This window comes from Candoia aspera, chromosome 4, assembly GCF_035149785.1.
Source record: "Candoia aspera isolate rCanAsp1 chromosome 4, rCanAsp1.hap2, whole genome shotgun sequence".
Lineage (NCBI taxonomy): Eukaryota > Metazoa > Chordata > Lepidosauria > Squamata > Boidae > Candoia > Candoia aspera.
The window spans coordinates 24,555,685-24,569,850 of NC_086156.1; the positions used below are offsets into that span (position 1 = coordinate 24,555,685).

The window sequence follows — 14,166 nt, forward strand, 5'->3', positions numbered from 1 at the left end:
TGAAGCCAATGGTTGCAGGGACATATCTCATTAAACCATAATGTGGTTTGTTTGAATTTGGCTTAGCATTTTCTCTGAAACCAGGCAATATGTTTTTTAAAACCATCATCTATACTTCAATGTGTTGAACCCAATTAATTATAGCTTAGTGTACAAATCATGTTAAAACAAACCAAGCTTAGCTCAATGTGCAAACTTCAACTCTTAGTTCTTCTACTCAATCTCAGTTCTACATTGAAACGCCCAGCACTACTTTCAAGCAAGAAGTTAATGCATTATCAATCAATGATGACTTTTAACTAAAAGTGTTTTATATCAGTTTGTTCCAACAGATTATACTAAATCTGCACAGAATAATTGTTGAATCAACTAACACTACCCGAAGAAAACAAATATAGCCAGCTGTTATTGTTTGGCTATTCAGAGCATCAGTGCAGTCCACTGAAACAAAATTACTGACGGATTGCTGAAAGGATTAATTTTATAAGAAGTATTATTAGCTATCAAAAATAAAACTCGCTTTAGATAACTAACAAAAACAAGATACTTTTCACAACATTTTGAAAGACTGCATGTCAATGAAAAAAAGGAAGGAAATTGAATGTCTACTTCACTGTTTCTCTAACTGTCCTATTTTGGATTATCTGAACATTTAATATCAGAGGATAGATCTCCCTGCCCTCTCAAGTATAGTGATTTTAGACTTTAGGATTAAATTAACACATATTTTTAAAGGATATCCCAGGCAACTTTTGCACAAATTCTCTTAACAGAAAGAGGCAAGAACATCTTTCTTATTATGACTAATTTATTCTTATATGGAATATGGAAAATGAAAAAGTGAGAGACCTGGATTCAGTACAGGGTCTATATGGACATAAACCAAATCTAGCAAAGATCTCTGCAGATCACTCTACATGAATTCTAGATGTAGAGTTTTAAACCTGTGTAGCATTACATGGAAAGCAGGCTGCATGTAAAGACTTGATTCCACACCCAATTAATTGCTTTTGAATCAAATCTCTATCCCTTGTGGTGGCAGTTCCTCATACCAAAATGAAATGATCCATAGAGAATAAGGCTTTTAAGTCATGATGTCCCATGATGTCCATATATAATGTCCAATATTGGAGGCAGAGTATTTTTCTTAACACCAGTTGTTTAGCATCACAAATAAGATTGTGCTATTATACTCAAATCTTTTTGTGGGCTTTTATAGGCATTTAGTTGATTATTGTGGAAAAAAATTCTAGATTAAATAGACTTGATCCAATAGGATTCTTAAGGTAATTGTTGAGTACCAAATTTCATGCTTTGAAAGTATTGTAAAAAGGCCTATACCTAACTACCAGTTTTTAAATACTACATCCAGTACAATAAATTCCATTGTCATTAATTGTGACATGTGCTGTAGTATCAAACTATTTATAACATACCAAAGTGCTATGATATCATTCTTTTGTTCTTATTTCTTTAACTGGAAAAAGCCAAAGCACTATATTGTTCCATTTTATATTTGAGAAAAAAGGTATTTACCTACTGTGTACAATAATAAGCAAATACAACTTTCCCACAAAGTCAAAAAATTATTTACAAACTAATCCCTAAGTTAAACTATTTCATAAGGTAATGCAGGTTAAAAACAGAATCCAAAATACAATATAGGTTTTTCTTTCTTAAAAATAGAGGAGTGAACTTAGCTATCTTGACAGCAAATGACTCAAACTGTAGTACTATGTATTCCTTTCTTTGTTCTAAGATTTTCTAAGATTTTTGCTACAGACTTGAATCACTTCCTCATAAATAGTCCTTTTGCAATCAGTTTATTTTCAGATGACACCTTACTGTTCATTCAGTGACGACCCTTCCATAATTGAATTTGCAAAAAATAAATGTTTAAAGCAGTAATGATTAATGTATCCAAAACCAATTACTTTTCAAGGTATTTAAATGTATGCATGTTATAATTTCTAGGCAGGGAAGCTGTTACAAATAATGGGGATTTTAGACCAAAACAGTTACCTATATAAATAACCAGTAAACAGTATTGAATAAGGAGATTGTAGCTGGCTGAAACTATCTGATTTTTTTTTACAAAAGCCTAACAGATGCAACTATAAGTAGATCACTTTTCCCCACCCTGGTGCCCTCCAAATGGGAAAGCATGACTCTCATCATCTGTATCAGCACAGCCATTGGCCACATCGACTGAGAATAATGGAAGTTGCAGTACAGTACAACGTTCCTCAAGACCATCAGATTAGGGAAGGTTGACAAAGCTTACAAACTCATTCAGAAAGTGCACTCAATAAGTAAAAATTAACAGAACTTGTCTTGAATTCTACTGAAATGGACTTTAATCAGCATCACCATCTAATAGACCAAGTTAATTATCTTTTAGATATATTGTAAATACTCAATATACCATTTTATAAAAACTACTATTTACACATAAGACAGATCCTTTGTTGGATCTAGAAAAGCAAAACATAAAGATCTTCCTAATCTCATTAAGTTGATAGGTATAGAAATACTATTAATGTGTAAGCAGGACACCTAAAGTAAGTTAAGTAGATATAGGTTTGCAGAAGTTTTATTTTAGTAGGTTCCAAATATGAAGATTTATTACTTAATTACATGCTTGCAGAAATTCCTTGGAAAATTTTACTGAAAGTCCTAATCTGTCTTTTTTCAAATTCCATCATGATACCTGGTATGTATAGGCATTTCTTTTTATAATTAATCATGTATATTTGAACTTCGCATTATTACATATCAGACATATTACTCATCTAAAGAAACAGTATGATTAGAATTACTGGGACTCCACCCATGAAATTTGTAAATGAATCTTCCTCTGCAACTATCACATCAGCAAGAACATAGCACAAATTATAGATATGAACACACAGGACTATTCTGTTACTGACAAACAGCCTTGTGTTATTTCTGGACCATTTATAAAAGCTAAAACTTATAAAAGCTAATACTATCATAGATGGGAAGAGCAATAACAAACAACTTTTTCTTCTATTTTTTACTTATATTCCAAATCATATTTTTCCTACTTATAAAAGATTAGGTCAGGAATTGCCATCACAAATGAAGCACACGTGGCCTAAAGGTAAAGGTAAAGGTTTCCCTTGACGTAAAGTCCAGTCGAATCCGACTCTAGGGGGCGGTGCTCATCTCCGTTTCTAAGCCTTGGAGCCGGCATTGTCATAGACACTTCCGGGTCATGTGGCCAGCATGACGACTCGGAACGCCGTTACCTTCCCGCCGAAGCGGTACCTATTGATCTACTCACATTTGCATGTTTTCGAACTGCTAGGTGAGCAGGAGCTGGGATTAACAACGGGAGCTCACCCCGCTGCGCGGTTTCGAACCGCCGACCTTCCGATCGACAGCTCAGCAGTTTAACCCGCAGCGCCACCGCGTCCGTGGCCTAAGATGTAATATTTTTAAAGGCCACATGCAACTAAGGCTGCAATCTGCAGTAGAAGTTAAGATCTGTTAAATTCAACAGGCCTTACTTCTGACTAGGTAGGCAAAGAAAACACTGTAAATTCACACAAATTAACATTGTTTCTATATTACTTGACAACTTTGATCCTCACTTGCTCAATTATCATCTGCCCTATCACTTGCCATGATTGTAAGGATTATTGGAAACACACTCTAGAATTAATGCTTTGTACATCCAGATAGCTGAGGCATGCGGTGACACGTTTGTTAACAACTTCACAACTGAGTCCACACATTGCAGAAAGCCATATTGTGATTTGTTTAATTTTGGCTTAACAAGTTGTGCAAATCCATTCACTGGGGCTTACTAATGATGGTTTTATGACTTAATCCAATATATAAACCAAGCCAACTCTGCCTTTTTAAATTAAGCAAGGCATAACTCACTCTAATATGTGAACACAGCATTAATGCTCTCATTTCAGATCTCAGAGACATCCAAGCCTTGGCATATTTTGGAAACATTTTTATTCAGCATGGTTTTTAATAGCTGGATTTAAGTTTACCATTGCATAAAATTTCAGTGTTATTTCAGTTATTTATTTACTTTACTCATTTTGAATTTTTATTTTACATGGGATTTTAATATATTCTGTATTCTCTTGAATTGTTTAGAAGGGACTACATATTCTAGAGTAAATTCTAATTTCAAAATTAACTTGGTTACCATATAGGATGATTATTGCCTTAATGGCAATATTTAATAGTGCTAAAAAAAATCATAGGTTGACCTAGGCACAACTAATTTCCAGTACAAAAGACAATCTCTTTTTATTCTATCTTTTTGTGTTCCAGAAATCAGTGCATACATGTGGCACCATGCCCATCCACTCAAATACTTAAGTCACACACCTATGCCTCTGGAGATGGATGTTTGAATGCGTAGGAGGCAAAGCTCAAGCAAAGGTGGGTTAGGCTGGCAATGTACTCACTTAAACAAACTTTGAGTATGTTCCATACATTTGCTCTAATGCTCATATTATCCAAATGCCTTTGCTTAAAATTCTCACTCAACCTACCCAACCAATCTCAAACAGAGTTGATCACATTCCCTGCCCCACTTCCTCACCTGACCACGTTGGGATGCTCAAATGTTTCCAGATGCTTCAAGACTGCCACCTCGCGTATAGTGGAAAGCGGCATCCCTTCCTCGCTGGTCTGCACCCGCACCCTCTTCAGGGCTACAAAGCGCCCTCCATTCTTCAAGTCCCGAGCCTTGAATACTTTCCCATAAGCTCCTTCACCAATTTCCGCTACACATTCATACTGCTGGTCAGCTAGGCTCATGCTGTCCTTATCCATGACTTCACGGATTTCCTTCTTCACCAGTTGTTCTCTGGTGTTCCAACTGTTGTAGCTTTCCACCTGGATTCCAGTTGCAAATCTCCTTTTCTGCTACTTCAACATGTGTCCAGAACAATTACAGACGGGCCAGCCAACAGGATGTAACATTCCAGAACTGCAGTAATAAACCCTGGTTGTCTTGTTGCTTAGCTGGTGATAATTATCTCATGGTCTTTGGAATAAATCTCCGTGTAAACCCAATTCAATCTATAGAACCAAAGGGTGAGAAAGAGAGAGAGAACATAGCATTATTTCTCCAACACAGAATATCCTTTCATTTATTACTTCAACTGCTCATTTAGTACATTTAATAGCATTAGTTTCACTACTTAGTGTTCATTACCAGGCTACATTCCCATTTTTAGTATTAGTATCTCATTACTTTTTTAGTAATGCTGTCTCCCTTCAAAGAGTGCTCATTTTATATTCTCAACAAACCTGTGAGGTACATTGGCCTAAGAGACAATGACTGGGATAACCCACTACACTAAACCAAGGATAGTATTAACTACAGTTTGTGGAACAAGCCATAATGGCTGGGTATACATATCAAGTTGTAACTGGATACAAACAGTGTATTAAACCAAACAAATTGCAATATGGAACATCTCAATATAAGAACCTCTCCACTGAACTGCTCACAATCTTAAGCATTCTAAACTCTGTAAGTCAAGACTGTCACACTGTATTGAGCTTCAGAATAAACTTGTGACCAATCTTTAAAATTGAACTTTTCTATTTCTATTAGTAAAAATTTCCAAACTATCTTCAAGGACAAAGTATAGTCCACTGGGGTGCCCTTCAGATTTAATGACTTTTTTGGAAGTTGTCCAAAATTTCTCAACTAATAAATTGCTTGCTGAGAATTCTGGGAATAAAATCCACACATCTGGAGAGTGTCCAGATTGGGAGAAATTGCAGTAATCTAATTGGAGAATTGCTATGGAATTGACAGCAACAGCCGGATAAGCAAAGCTGCAGCCAGGCTAAATAGAAAAGAGATGGGTTTAGATATAGCCTGAGGACTTCTCAGCCTCTATTTGCACAGTTAGCAATGTGCAAGAGAGCCTTTGGGATATATATCATATTATGATTAAGCCCCCTTCAATAATAAACTCTAAAATGTTGCATATGTATTGAATTTACCACAAGAGAAGACAGCTCTGAATTTAAAATTCTCTACTTCAAGAAAACAATGGATGCAAACATTGGAACAGTCAGGCATATGGCACAAGACCGAACAGCATTTCGTTCTGTTATACATAGGGTCGCCATGAGTCGTAAACAACGTGACAGCAACTAACAACAACAACAACAACTCCAAAAAGGAAGATAGAAGAAAATATTTATTGGCCCCATTACTAAATTTCTGTGAATCTAAGACAACTCTCACGTTAAAGGTAATTTATTTAGGGAAAAGAATCTAAACAGTTCCTTTTAGATTATATATATATATATTGAAATGTATAATTAGAATAATTACTTTTAATAGTTTACACCTGAACACATATGATTTATTTTCAATAGGATTATGATAAATGCTTCAATAATCTTGGGGCATGAGCAATAGAAGCCCAAAAAGCATTCTAAGTGGACATGCACTGCAGTAACTAAGAAATCCAATGATAAAGATACAGGTGACTCTGGACAAATCCAAGACTTCTTTTCAAATTCCATTGCTATCTTAATTTGGGGAGCAGAGAGAAAGGCTAAACTAATAAAGATGAAAAGGAAAAATACAAAATGCATTTTTCAATATTAATACCTGTTCTGCATCCAATACTTGGATTTAAAAATGCCTTGATTCTTATTTATGTCCAAAGAGACATCCACTAGTTTAGAAACAGAGAGAAATACAGATACAAATTATCCAAAGGCAGATAGAAAAAAGATTTCCCAATGTTCATCATAGGACAAAGCCACAGTTTTTAACCTTGCTAAGTACAATGGTGTTGAACACTTTCCATGCTTAAGATCTCCCATTGAAATTACTATGCTTAAAAGTGCTTAACTTTGCCTGAAACAGTCTTCACATCTAGTCAGAAACAGGAAAAGTAGCTAAATAGTAGTGTTCATTTTTAATCAAACTACAAATGTTATAATTTATCAAATCCAAAAACCATAATAGTTATAACCCTCATCTTTTTCTAAGCAGATGTATAAAAGATCCAGTATGTGAAGAATTCACAAGACAATGTGGGAATGATTCAACAATGAAAAATCAATGCATGGTTGAGAGAAGTAAGCTTTATATCCATAGTTGTCATCCATAATCAGTGATAAATTATGACTGGCTACAGCAAATTCAACATTCAAGTAATAAGGAGTGACAAGGGCTACAAAACCTGTCTATACACAGATCACCAACTTCTCTGCATTATCACTAATGAGCAACCAAAGCATCACCAATAATCAAAAACTCTTTAATTTTAAAATCAGTAATTATGAGAAAAAAGATACTTTTAACATAACTTCAAGATTATTAAGGTAACTGCTAGTATTTTACAGATAAAAAACTGAAACATATTCAGTAAAATATAGAAAAGGCAATGGGTATATTCACAGACAACAGTAAGCCAGAATTTTTAAACTATAGTTTCTTGAGGAAAACACTATGCCTAGCTCACACAGAACATTAAATCAAACATATTATGGTTGAGCATGAACTAGGCTTATGTTTCCTATGAATTTTGTACAGCTGAGTTTATTAACAATAATTGATTTTGTATCCAAGCATTAGAATTTTGCTTAGCTATCCCAAAGTTATTTCCTACTACTGTACCTTCGTTTCTAATCTTCCTACCAAATTCTCTGCTTTTGAATATACTGCCTATTATGGCTGTGTAAACCATATGAAAAAACTTCTTCGCAATGTGGGTCACTGTGGACTGAACACATCTTATTAAACTAGCCATGTCCTTTACAAAGTTTGTGCAGATGGTTAAAAAATCCTCCCCATTTGAAAACACTTCTCCAGGGGTTACTAGTAAAGAAAAGGAGCTAGGCATGCATACTTTATGTATTCAAGGAGAAGATACATTTCAAAGTTGACACACAAGCCTTTCAAAGGGTGTGGATGCTATAATGCCTCAAAAAAGATGCTCTATTTGTGCTAACCCTAATTTGTGAAGCATCTCTTTCAAATTCTTCATAAAGCCCTTCATAAAGCCCTATTGCCTGTACCTGTCTTCCATAGATCTTGAACTACTTACTCTCAGAATTCCTAAGCAATGAAGAATTTCTAATCAATCAAGAAGACTGGCTGGGAAGACAGGTACAGTATCTGTTGTCCAATACATTGGAATATGCTAGGTTGAACAAGGCTGGCCTATTTGTGATCTTTGTACTTTGGTTACTTTTTTTATAAGCTGTTTTCCCACTATATTGCCTCTCCTATGTCCCTAACTACTCCAACCATTCTTATTATTTGTGCTATAGCATAGTTCTCCTCTTTTTAAAATCTTATGTTTCTCTGCATGTACCTTTCACACAGACTATTTCTTCCTCAGCTTTCTACTTCCTCCATTGGGTTTTCCCTCCTCTCCATGCTTTTTCTGGGGCTCCCCTTTTCTTTTCAACATTCAACTCCTTTTCCAATTCTTTACTAATGAATCGCGAAGTATTCAATTTTTTTCCAGGCTTTATACACTGTGTAATGTTTTTCTTCTCTCCAATTTGAACTTTCATTTTGCGTACTTAAGCTGCTCTGTTTGTCAAAACTCCACTAGTGACAACTTCTTGAACAGTTAAAAAGATTATAGTATCATTCTCTAAAAGACTACTCATAGTTACTGAGTTGCATGGAGATTATTTTCTGGTAAGTACAGGAATGTGGCAGAAGAATCCATGATATCACAGCTTAATAGTTGGGAAAACCATATATGAAAGCTAACAAATTTAGTATGACATGTGCCACCTTTCATCAACTTTATGGCATATGCTAGCTTTTCCCAACCAGTGTCCTATAAAGCATTTTTGAAGGCAAACATATTTGATTCCTACATTTTGATACTTTAAAAAGATTATTATTGACAGTTAATGCATTTGTCTACTCAAGAAAACTTTTTTTAATCTTTAAATTTTAAATAAATATTTATCTGACAGATAATTCTTGAAAAGGGAAAAGAACTTACCATCTATTTATATCAACTTACATAATTTTTTGCTACTACCAGAATGATTGATTCATGGAATTACCACTCTGCTAAGTATTAAGGTCCTTAATAACCTCTCACATAACTATGATTTCAAGGATGCTTGGAAATAGGAAGTGTTAAATAAGCTAAAAAACTGCACAAACACTGTTCTGAAATTGGTGACTTCAACTACAACTGGCTACAAGTCCTTGATCCATGACAATTTGCCTGTTCACTCTACCTTTTAAACATATTACCAAACATTACAAGGGCAGGTTTTATATTTTCACAAGACCAGATTAACATGGAGGTGGTCCCTGGAGAACAAAAATAATTTCAAAACAATAAGAGCTTGTAAAATAGACATTACAAGGTAAACAAACATGAAATGAATTGAAGGTAGGAAAGTTTAGCTCAGAAACGTACAGTCTGGTAGCTAGTAAGGACTGTAGTTCACTTTAAGGAAAGAATAAGCAATCCAAGAACAATAGTGGGCAGACAATGTCACAAAATGGGCAGAGCTCCATCCTGCACATTTTCCACATTGGCAGTATTTTCTAAGTTTTGTGTTCTTGCTTCAAAATGGCAAGAAATCTCACCACTAAATTTCAGCAGTACCATCAGAGAAAAAGGCTTCCCTTCTGTATTTAATGGCAAAAAGCAATAGTTTCAATCAAGTAACATGGTGCACCTTATTTCTAAATACACACCTACAGGACTATGTATCAATGAACTATATCTTCTCCTAAGAACCCTGCTGGGAATCTCTTGTTCATACTTTATGGTATGGAGTGGTCTTTCATGAACCAATGGTTATTGACATTATGGTATTGCAGAAAGGTTCAAAATACTAAACTGTGGACATACTATAAGCAGTGAATGCTACAAAATCACTCAAGAAAACAAGGAATAGGTGAAGCATGGACTATCAGCATAATAGTTGCCACTTGACAATACACACATTTTCAACTTGCACTCACTTTGATTAGTGGTGAGAATAACTATTATCTCCAGGAAAAAAAATCATGTCTTCGCAGTATTTATGCTTATGAATATTGTGATAAAGTCAGTGGTCTCAGCCTCTGATAGCGTTATACCCAATGTTGCAACAATTCAATGGCAAGGAAGACAAGTGATCTGAGTAACACATGAAACACTACAGATAAAATACAACTACCAAGTTCTTTCTGCTCACAGTCTGAAAGAAAATATGAAGAAAAATATCTAAGCAAGAAACCCAGTTACAACTAAAATATCTGCAAACAGTTCAGAAGATATTTACAGTGATGTTGGCCATAGTGTTCCATGAATTAACTCCTTTCATATAGATACAATGCACTTTATATGTGACTGCCGTACCATAGTCTGCAGCAGTCAGCTGCATAAACCATAATGGTGTCAATTTATTTCTGGACATAATTCAAGATGCTGATCCTTACCTACACATTCCTAATTGGATTTGGACCAAGATATCTGAAAGATCACTTTTCCCAAAATGACCTGCTTAGAGTTAAAGATCAGTTTTGAGAGATTCTTTGTCCTACCACAAGAAGTTCAGATTGATAGAGACACAATACAGGGACTTCCTGTGGCAGCATTCAGTTGTAAACTAACACACACTCTTTCCTACCTAGGTTAGAGTAGCCTCTTCTTCATTTAGTTTTGGGAAGGCTATTCAAAAATACTTTGCTTCACTGGGCTTTCAAATGCTTTTAAATCTATTGGTTTTACTCCCCTTAAGTTTGCTATCTGTGATTCTTTAAAGTGTGCAAATTGTTGGGTAAGGCAAAGATCCCTAATAAGGAACTCAGATACAATTTTATGAAGACTTTCTTTCTGTTGCCAGCAAAGTGTCTGGGTGTTAATGCCTGCAGATTTTCTATCCCAGTTAAGATGCTTTCTTTCAATAAAGTTTTTCAGGAAAAGTAATACTCTTATTTTCTCAGCTACAAAATTCTTAATTATGGATCAGAACCAATGTACTACATCAAAGGATGCATGAAATTTGAGTCCTGCTAACAGTTGTGGGATTGGGATGAAGCCCATAACTGTCCAAAATAGCTATTTTTTATGTGCCAGATGTAGATGTTCAGAGTTTTCAGAAAGTTCTAACCCTGGTTTGTTATCAAATAAGTATTTGTTTTAAACCAATTCCCAACTTACATACAATGACAAACCTGGAGTTGTACTATATTCTGGTTTCTATTTTCCCTGTTACATAGAAGAACAGGAAAGAGGGCAGCATTTGAATTCCTCACTTTGCATGGAATCCTTCCAACTTGTGCGCATGGTACAAAATCACAGCTCAGCACAGCCAACTATCATCTTCCAAATACGCTGGATTACAGGACCCATCATATCCAGCCAACACATCTAAAGTACAGATGAAAGGCTAATTTAGCATTTCATGTGAACATTGTATTTCTCTTCTCAGAGTCAACCAGACAGCAATCATGTGTTGGGTTTTTAAAAAAGTTAACACGAGGAGAGCATGAAGGCAAAGGAAGCTTAACTCTTCCCTCCTCAGCTCCAATCCAATTAAAAACAGATCACCCCACAACTGATACCTTTAAAAGTCAGACATGATAGCTAACTATGCAATAAATGTAATGTTTTCTTTGCCTGTTGAATATTATGCTTTGTATCTTAATATTTAAAAGCATAAATTTGAGTTCTATTTCTAATTTTTACAATTTCTCTTACTCAAAATTAGCAATTCTGTTCTGGTACCAGATGGGAGAAAGCCGATCTACAGAGAGCAACAGAGAGCCATTCTCTGTGGTCTTTGGCAGGAATTGTTGCCAGTCCTAGCTGGACAAACCAGAAATTAAAGTTGGGATCTTTAGTATGCTGAAGGGAATTTGGGTTACAAATTCTGGAAGTTGTGCTGCTAAAACAGCCGACCACGAAGTGCGAAAGGCAGCTTGAGGATGGCCATGGCTCTTATGGAGTGAGGGGCAGGCACTCTGCACATGCTAAAAAGCTGTTATCCTCTTGTTCATACGATTATAATTATTTTATAAAATATATTTACATCCCATCTTTCTTCCACCATGAAATTCAAAGCTGCACATGTAAGGCTTTCAGAAGGTTTCCCCAAACCAATTGACTAGTCCAATTTAGTTTCCACAAGGCTGTTACATCATTAAAATGTGCTTCAAAAGAGACCCAACAATTCTGCCACAACCTGGGTCCCTCATCTGTTAGAAATGAACCACTCAAGTAGCAAATACGGGAAAGGAGAAAACATTCCACGTGCCCCCATGAAGAACACTCTCCTCTGAGGGAAAAGCTTAATAGCCAATAGTAACTAAGAATGACCGAGAGGGCGGAGCCGCCGAGTGCCTCCGGGATGTTGGTCGCCCCCCACCGCCCAGGCGGCCTCACATGTGTGAGGTAGGGAGATGGGAAGCGGGGGCGGCTCCATGTGGGAGGTCGCCAAGAGGCGGGGCCTCGGGCAACGCCGTTTTCGCCTGTCGGAGGCGACCACGCATGCAGTCCGCGGACGGGTTTGTGATGCGGGAGCTCTGTGCGGAGCGCTCGCGGCTGTTGGCGACGGACACTTACCGGTTTAATAAAAATACACATCCTGGAGAGGGGAAAGGGAATCAAGGGTTAGCGCGAGGGCTCCCTCTCCACGAAATTACGTTCAACTGTTCGTTCTGCACAAATTACGTGAAGAAATCATGCATCAACTTGATGCACTATGTGTGCTACTGGGCTGCCGGCAACAGCGCGGCTAGGGCGGATGAACCCTTCCCTTTTCTCTAATGTCCTTCTGCAGCCTCCTAAAATAGAAAATAAGTGAAACAAGCCCTTTTTTTCTGCAAAGCAACACTTCCCCACCCTTTCTTACTCCAGCCACGGCTAAGACGCTCAAGCATGCCCATGAAAATCCCACACGCAGACAGGGAACGTGGTTTGCCGTAGAAACCGCGCCAATCGCACAAGGACCACCCCAAAGCGCTCCCCTATGCAGCATGCCATGTAACGTGGAGGGAAGGAGCGAAACTAGAGTAACAATACCTTTTACTCCCCCCCCCTTTGCTGTCTGGATAGCTTCTTCCCAGCCACCCACCCCTAGAAATTAATGAAGCATTAAACTACAGGTCTGTTAAGAGTACACGGGCACTTAGAGAAGTACCTGGAGTTGCTCTGGCGCAGCTTCGGATCTTCAGAGGAAGTTTCCACCTAAGTGGTCTCCAGGAAGGCAGCGGTTAAAAATAATAATTAAAAAAGGAAAAAGATGAAAAGCAAGGAGCTGGTGAGGCAGAAAAAAAAAACAAAGAACGCGCCTCTTCTTTTTTAAAATATTCCGCTTCCCATGAGAATAAGGAGGCAGGCAGCAGAACCGATCCGGAGTCAAAGCATTCACATGGTGACAGGGGGGGCTGAGCTTCCACGAGCCGAGCGGAGCAGCCGCTGCTGGGGCCACACAGGTAGTGGCAGCAACTGCGAAGCTCTACCGCTGCCCCGAGTTCGCATCTTCCTGCCAGACGGGAGGGCAGGCTACACCTTAAAGCGCTGAGGATCTCGTAGCTCCCCTCCCCCCACTTTGGAGAATGAGTGAGAGGCGCTGCTAAATTTTCTGGGGCTGATCAAAGCCTTGCAACGAACCGTCTCCCCTGAGTGCGAGGCTCCACGCTAGCTCTGCACGCTGCCTGCTGCCACTTTTTCCTGCCGCCGCCGCCGCCTCTCCACGCAGTCCGAGTTTTTTTTCTCTCTCTCTCCTCGGTTCCTGAGCTCGGTTTGAGAGCAGCAGCAGCAGCAAAAGAGTTTCCCCCCACCTCGCCTCCACTTTTTTTTTCCCCCTTGGTTTCCCACGCTGGCTGAATGTGACTTGACCCCGTTTCAAAAAAGTTTGACATAGTGCTTCAACATTTCCGCATTCCAGCCAGACTACAAAGGCAGCGGCCGCCTTCTTCTCCTTTCTGTCTCTGCTCTCTGTCTTCACACTCAATGAAATCCTTCATGAGCTCTCTGCCAAAAGCAGCCGCATACCGCAAGGGTCGCATCGGCGAGCACAGCGGCGAGGAGCAGGCGCCCGGAGACCGGAGGAGCACGCAGGGCGCTCGGCGAGGCGCGGGAAGGACAACCCAACGCGGGGAGGAGCGCCGGCCGCATCACCGCGCTCTCCGGGGAGGCTTCCGTGCTCGGCGCT

General features: G+C 38.2%; 2 protein-coding genes and 1 long non-coding RNA gene across 6 annotated transcripts in view; all 3 read right to left on the reverse strand.

Moving 5' to 3' along the window:
• The window catches only part of CDK6 (cyclin dependent kinase 6), a 103,624-nt gene extending 89,502 nt beyond the window's left edge, over nucleotides 1-14,122 (reverse strand). Inside the window, exons 1-2 of one of the 4 annotated variants that reach the window (XR_010067939.1) lie at nucleotides 13,150-14,122; nucleotides 4,595-5,076 (exon numbers count right to left, since the gene is read on the reverse strand). Coding sequence is in view for 3 of the 4 variants with exons in the window: in XM_063303628.1 (XP_063159698.1) it covers nucleotides 4,595-4,827 (233 nt within the window). In the remaining variant the exon portion in view is untranslated. Of the gene's footprint in view, nucleotides 1-4,594; nucleotides 5,077-12,572; nucleotides 12,781-13,129 lie in introns of those variants that run through there. The other 3 variants (XM_063303628.1, XM_063303627.1, XM_063303626.1) reach the window with 3 other exon arrangements.
• Nucleotides 1-14,166, reverse strand: part of HEPACAM2 (HEPACAM family member 2) — a 268,902-nt gene that overhangs the window by 154,063 nt on the left and 100,673 nt on the right. The gene's annotated exons all lie outside the window — the stretch shown is intronic.
• The window catches only part of LOC134497748 (uncharacterized), a 110,939-nt gene that overhangs the window by 90,682 nt on the left and 6,091 nt on the right, over nucleotides 1-14,166 (reverse strand). The gene's annotated exons all lie outside the window — the stretch shown is intronic.